General features: G+C 45.8%; 1 protein-coding gene across 3 annotated transcripts in view; it reads right to left on the bottom strand.

Moving 5' to 3' along the window:
- Positions 1-7,334, bottom strand: part of GRIN2B (glutamate ionotropic receptor NMDA type subunit 2B) — a 235,142-nt gene that overhangs the window by 21,939 nt on the left and 205,869 nt on the right. For all 3 annotated transcript variants that reach the window (XM_071551936.1, XM_071551935.1, XM_071551937.1), the window contains one exon: positions 1,706-1,944. In XM_071551936.1, coding sequence (XP_071408037.1) covers positions 1,706-1,944 — 239 coding nt within the window. The remainder of the gene's footprint in view (positions 1-1,705; positions 1,945-7,334) is intronic.

The raw sequence follows: 7,334 nt of genomic DNA, 5'->3' as shown, positions 1-7,334 counted from the left end.
TGAAATCAGATCTGCTCTTGATATTCTGCCTCACTTTCTTGTCTCTCACACTTTTTCCTTTCCCTTCTTTCCTCTTCCTCTGTTTTGCTTCATGTCATATCTGTAGTATGCAGGAATACCTGCTTGCATCTGTTAAGAGTTAGTCAAATTTAGTAGCTGTAACATAGAATTGCAAATGGGGACAATAATGTCCTTGTGTATAAAAGCATCAAGACAAACGATTCTGAGTGGATGAGAGGACCAAAGTCTGTTTTGGCCGTGAAATTCATCTGGACATCAGTGAATCAACGAGATGGGAGCTATCTTAAAAAGGGAACAGCTTAATTTGTCATAAACTTAGCTACAGTAATCACCAGTACAGAGTAGAAAAGGAAGCAGAGAAAGGGTAGGACTGTTGAATACGTATTTAGGTCTTTTGCATCTGGTTGACTGAGGTACAATAGAATTTTTGATTTCCCTTTATTAAATTTAATAGTGATAACAGGCTCCAGATTGAGATCACTGAAAGTCCTCTTTTCAACCTCAAATCAGACAGCAGAAAAGCCTATTTGCTCCACATGCTCCACAAGCTCATTTCATCCATGACACAGATTGTTTGCAAGGGCTACCCCTAAGAACAGAAGGAAAGGGGCTCCTTTATTCCCTGGCCTGCCAAATGGTGCCTGATGATTAACGTCAATGGTGAAATGGACACCATTACACCATGCAATGGTTCTCAGTTTCTCAGAAAAAGTTTCTCAGCAGCTAGTAGATGATTAGTACTTTTCAGACTTTTCATCAATCTGGCCCAGGTCTAAGAGATAACCATAGCATGAAAGAATCTGTACTTAGCTAAGGATCATTGAAGACAATTCCCCATCTCATCGCCAGACTAAACCACAGTACAAACTAACAATAGAGAAGAGAGGCTGTACCCCTGCATTCAAAAGGCTTTGTAATTTCTCCTCAATATGTTACACAGCAATTATATACTCCTTGCACAATCAAAGTAAATTCTGTTACATCAGACACTGAACTAAAAATTGCCGAGATTTGACCTTACTTCAGAATGGATCAGGAGAAAGGACCAGTGCCTTGGAAGAAGGAAAAAAATTCCAAATGAGATACTGCTAGGAACACTAATAGGAGAAAGATGACTCAGAAATGGCTAGAATCTGCTTTAAATGTAAATGTTATACCCTAAGGCAGATTTGCATAAAGCAATTGCTAAGTTTATGTGGTCATCCTCTCTGGAAGGATTTCTGCACAGTTTAGGGCATGGCTTTTGGTTAAGGACTTCTGACTGTCAATGATGGCACACTTACTAGTTAACAAAAGGTCAACTGAAAAGCTGCAATATAGAGAACAATGTAAATCTTTTTAATTTCTAATCATGTTATCCACTATTATGTGAAGCCAAATTTGAGGGGGTCTCCAAATCTGGTCTCCTCACAACTCCCTTCAGAGGTGCAGACAGTAACAATTAGCTTTTCTTTATATTGTGTTTTCATTTTTGTGACGATAATTCAACAGAGATCAGAGATGTCACAGAAAAACTTAACACATTTTTGCAACATTAATGGTGCAAAGATGACAGCCTTTAACCTGCAGACTGTCATCCTATGCCACCTATCTCTTAGACAGTCTTGGTGGATTTCCCCATCTCCAGTACCTAGGACTGCCTGAATAGTGTCTCTGTTCCTTCCTGGCAGTTAATGTCACTCACCCTGCTGATGGAGAAGACCACACCAGGCTTGCCAGAGCAGACGCCCATGAAGCAGTGGCGGAACTGCCAGTAGAAGAGATGCTCACAGATGAAGGTGATGAGACTGAGGGCCATGGCTGCTCCCAGCATATAGAAGACACCTGCCATGTTATCAATATCCAGCTGGCTGCTCATAACTTCATTCTTCTCATTATGGCAAATGCCAGTAAGCCAGAGAGCTTCCAGCTCCTCCATCTCCCCTAGAAAGACAGATAGAAGGAAGGAAACAGGTTAGATAGTCCTGCAATGGCTAAAGAGCTCACACAGGGGTTGCTTGAAAGCAAGAAGCTGATCTATGGTAATTTCCAGTCTCCATGTTCTTTTTCTACATCTGTAACATCCATAAAATATCCTGACTGCCCTTCTGATGGGGGCAAGTGCAGTTGGTCACAAGAGAGTCAACAGGATTTTTTCACAGCCAGATATTAGCCATGAAAAGCTGTACCACAGGACACAGCTTTGACACTTGTTAAACGTCTACAGTGAGATCCTGAAACAGTTGTCCACCAGATGACTGAAGACATGGCCTCACGGATTTCCACTTTCATTAGGTCAATGAAGGGAAAAATTAGTGACTGATACTGGCAGAAAAAAATTCATCACTTTGAAATGAAAACATTGTATGTCCAACTCAGAATTCAAAATGTTGATTTTTTTAAAATCAAATTTGTTTTCATCATATCCACAGCTCATTAAAACTAGGTGCAATGTACCCAAAAATATTTGTGCATTTTTACCTGTTTTTCTTCCCTTCCATTTTGTCCAAATTCAACACTTCCAAGCCCTTTGACCAATCAAAAATTACTAATTTGTATCAGCTAGGAGCAAATGTTCTGCAGTCTAATTTCATACACCACTTACTCCCATTATGGTATTTTGATGAGGAGATAGAGAGATATAAACACTCACATGTACACATATATTGCGACATTCAGAACAAACTGATTTTAGAGGTTGGCAAATCTTTTAATGCTGTTAGGAAAGTTAGTTTTTCACATTTTCAATCTCTAGCCCAGAGACAAGGGAAAAAATTATTATAGAATCATAGAATCATAGAATCGATTGGGTTGGAAAAGACCTCCAAGATCATCGAGTCCAACCCTTGGTCCAACTCTAGTCCATTTACTAGATCATGGCACTCAGCGCCACGTCCAATCTGCGTTTAAAAATCTCCAGGGATGGTGAATCCACCACCTCTCTGGGCAGCCCATTCCAATGCCTGATTACTCTCTCTGTAAAGAATTTTTTTCTGATATCCAACTTAAATTTCCCCTGGCAGAGCTTGAGCCCGTGTCCCCTTGTCCTATTGCTGAGTGCCTGGGAGAAGACACCAGCCCCCACCTGGCTATAACTTCCCTTCAGGTAGTTATAGACAGTGATGAGGTCACCTCTGAGCCTCCTCTTCTCCAGGCTAAACAATCCCAGCTTCCTCAGCCTCTCCCCCATAGGGCTTGTGCTCCAGTCCCTTCACCAGCCTTGTTGCTCTCCTCTGGACTCGCTCCAGCACCTCAATATCCTTTCTGAACTGAGGGGCCCAGAACTGAACACAATACTCAAGGTGTGGCCTCACCAACGCAGAGTACAGGGGAAGGATCACTTCCCTGGTCCTGCTGACCACGCTATTTTTGATACAGGACAGGATCCCATTGGCCTTCTTGGCCACCTAGGCACACTGTTGGCTCATGTTGAGCTTCCTGTCAATTAGTACTCCAAGGTCCCTTTCTGCCTGGCTGCTCTCCAGCCACTCTGTGCCCAGCCTGTAGTGCTGCAGAGGGTTGTTGTGGCCAAAGTGCAGGACCCGGCACTTGGCCTTATTGAACTTCATCCCATTGGAATCAGCCCATCTCTCAAGTCTATCCAGATCCCTCTGCAGAGCCCTCCTGCCTTCCAGCAGATTGACACTCCCTCCCAGCTTGGTGTCATCAGCCAATTTGCTGATGATAGACTCAATCCCCTCATCTAAATCATCAATAAAGATGTTAAACAGGACTGGACCCAACACAGACCCCTGGGGAACACCATTGGTGACTGGCCGCCAGCTGGATGCAGCTCCATTCACCAGCACTCTCTGGGCCCGACCCTCCAGCCAGCTCTTAATCCAGGAGAGGGTACCCTTGTCCAGGCCATGGGCTATCAGCTTTTTCAGGAGTATATTATGGGAGACAGTGTCAAAGGCCTTGCTGAAGTCCAGATAGACCACATCCACAGCCTTCCCCTCATCCACCAGGTGGGTCACCTGATCGTAAAAAGAGATCAGATTGGTCAGACAGGACCTGCCCCTCCTAAACCCATGCTGGCTGGGTGTAATCCCTTGTTCACCATGAAGGTGCTGTGTGATTGCACTCAGGATGAACTGCTCCATAACCCTGCCAGGCACGGAGGTCAGGCTGACAGGCCTGTAGTTGCCAGGGTCCTGCTTGCAGCCCTTTTTGTGGATTGGGGTGACATTGGCCAACCTCCAATCATCTGGGACCTCCCCAGAGAGCCAGGACTGTTTGGCAAGCTCTTCTGCCAGCTCCCTCATCACCCTGGGATGGATCCCATCTGGTCCCATAGACTTGTTAGGATCCAGCTGGCTCAGTAAGTCAGTAATTATATCCTCCTGAAATACAGGAGGGCTATTCAGCTCCCTCTCCCTGTCTACCAGCTCCAGAGGCCAGTTGTCTTGAGGGCCACCTGTCTTACTGGTGAAAACTGAGGCAAAGTAGGTGTTAAGTACCTCAGCCTTCTCCTCATCTTCCTTAACTATATTTCCCTCCAAGTCCAACAGAGAATGGAGGTTTTCCTTGCCCCTCCTTTTGTTATTAATGTATTTATAAAAGGACTTTTTGTTATCCCTAACTGAAATAGCCAAATTTACTTCAAATTCCACTTTTCTTTCCCTAATTTTTTTCCTGCATGACCTAGCTCTATCTGTAAATTCTTCCTAAGTAGCCAGCCCTTTTTTCCATAGTCTGTAAACTTTCTTTTTATTCCTGATTTCTTTCAGAATCTCCCTATTTAACCAAGCTGGCCGTCTTCCCCTCCGGCTGGCCTTTTGGCACACTGGTATAGCCTGTTGCTGTGCACTAAAAATTTCCTTCTTAAAACATGTCCATCCCTCCTGGACCCCCTTGCCTTTAAGGGTTGTTTCCCAGGGTATGCTCTGAATCAGTTTTTTGAATAGGCCAAAATCTGCTCTCTGGAAGTCCAAAGTGGAGGTTTTAATGGTGGCTCTCCTTACATCCCTGCTGTCCTAGTTCAGCAGGAGGGACCAGATAACACTGTGTGTGGGGTGATCAAAGCTGTGTATTCTACCCCCTCTATTCATTCCCCAAGGACAATGGACCATTAGCAGCAGCTGCCCAAGGAGCCATTATGACCTTCACACACAGCCTGAGGGGGCAGAGCTGCTAATGGGCCATCAACAGTTCAACAATACCCCCTGGCTCCAGAGTTAATCACCCATTGCGTGAGTCCCCGCCCTGGGGGAGGGACTGGGTGCTCCCTGAGGGTACATAAGTGGTGGGTAAGAAGACCTCAGGGACTTCTCGTCAGATCCGGAGGAGTAGCAGGACCTCGACAGGAGGAGATCACTGCTCTCACCCAGACCACAGCCCTCACCTGCACCAACAGGTTTTTCATTTCCTTTTGCTCTGGATTTGGGGGAGCCACAGGGGTCTTAGCACAAGGGCTAACAAACCCCCTTGGGATTGTGTCCCAGGACACTGGGTTATACTGCTGGGTTTTTGTGAGTTGAAAGCAATTTCCCTTTTTGTGTCAGTGTATTTATTGTAATATTATTAATAAATTTTAGCTCTGACTTATAATCTCTCTAGTGGTGAGTTCATTTCCCCTGCTGGTTCGCCTTTAAACCAGCACACCTGAGGACTGAAAATTCTATTATTTCATGGTCACTATGCCCCAGGCGACCTCCAACCACTACATCATCTACCAGCCCCTCTCTGTTTGTAAACAGTAGGTCTAGCAGGGCCTTACCCCTGGTAGGCTCGTTTACCAGTTGATGAAGGAAATTGTCCTCTATACACTCCAGGAACCTCCTTGACTGCCTCTTCTCTGCAGTATGTAGCTCCCAGCAGATACCTGGCAGGTTAAAGTCACCCACAAGAACAAAGGCTGGAGATTTTGAGACATCCGCCAGCTGCTTGTAGAATAATTCATCTCCTTCATCATCCTGGTTGTGCGGTCTGTAACAGACTCCCACAAGGGTGTCAGCCTTGTTGGCCTTGCCCCTGATTCTGGCCCACAGGCACTCAACCTTGTCACTGCTGACCTCAACTTCAACAGAGTCAAGAGACTCTCTAACATATAAAGCCACCCCTCCACTTCTCCTTCCCTGCCTGTCCTTTCTGAAGAGCTTGTAGCCCCCCATAGCAGCACTCCAGTCATGTGAGTCATCCCACCACGTTTCTGTGACAGCAACTATGTCATAGTTTTCCTGCTGCACTATGGCTTCCAGCTCCTCTTGTCTGTTTCCCATACTGTGTGCATTGGTGTACATGCACTTCAGCTGGGCCATTAATTTAATTCTCAACTCGGGCTCTATGCCCTTAGACCTATCTCTGGAGAGCCCAGTTGCCGTCCCTTCCCCCTTCAAACCTAGTTTAAAGCCCTCCTAACCAACCCTGCCAACTTATGGGCTACAGTTCTCTTTCCCTCCCTAGATAAATGGAGCCCATCTGGTTCGACGAGAATAGGCAACATGGAGTTTGCCCCATGATCAAAAACCACAAAATTTTGATGATAGCACCATCCCGTAAGCCACCCACTGGTAAGCTGGGCTTTCCTAAACCTCTCCTCATTCATCCTGGCTAGCACAGGAACTGAGGTAATTACTACCTGTGCTCCTGTCCCATGAAGAGATCGGGTCAGTGCCTTGAAATATTTTTTAATTACTCTGGTACTCCTTTTATTAATGTCATCACTTCCAACCTGGACAACCAACTGCGGGTAATAGTCTGAGGGTTGAATAAGCTTAGGAAGTCCTTTGGTAATATCCCTCACCCTGGTCCCGGGAAGGCAGCAAACTTCCCTGTGGGATGGGTCTGGCCGACATACAGGGCCCTCAGTTCCCCTCAAAAGGGAGTCACCAATTACAACAACCCTTCTCTTTTTTCTCTCACCTGTAGTTGTAACCCGTCCGGTAGACTGAGGGTAACCAGAAGACCGTGTAGACAGATCCTCCTCCTGACTGTCCTCCAACAGACTGCCCGAGTCCAGAGCCATATACCTGTTTTTTAAGGGCACCCTGGCAGGTGAAGGGGGTCGAGAGGGGGGTGTTTTTGCCTCTATGACCAGGCACCTGTTTCCATTCGTCCCCATCCCTGTGGTCTGTTCTGTCTGCCTGATGGCAGGAGGGGCTGGGCTTCACCACCTCCTGCTGGGCTTCCTTAGGAGTGGAAAGGGTGTGACTCCACTAGTCAATTTCCCTTTCACTCTCCCTTATGTTTCTGAGCCTATTCACCTCTTCCTTTAGCTCTGCCACCAGACCCAGCAAATCGTTCACCTGCTCACATCGTATCTATCTATCTATCTATCTATCTATCTATCTATCTATCTATCTATCTATCTATCTATCTATCTATTTGTG

This window comes from Pithys albifrons, chromosome 3, assembly GCF_047495875.1.
Source record: "Pithys albifrons albifrons isolate INPA30051 chromosome 3, PitAlb_v1, whole genome shotgun sequence".
NCBI classification, from domain to species: domain Eukaryota; kingdom Metazoa; phylum Chordata; class Aves; order Passeriformes; family Thamnophilidae; genus Pithys; species Pithys albifrons.
This window is presented reverse-complemented; position numbering and strand designations above follow the sequence as displayed.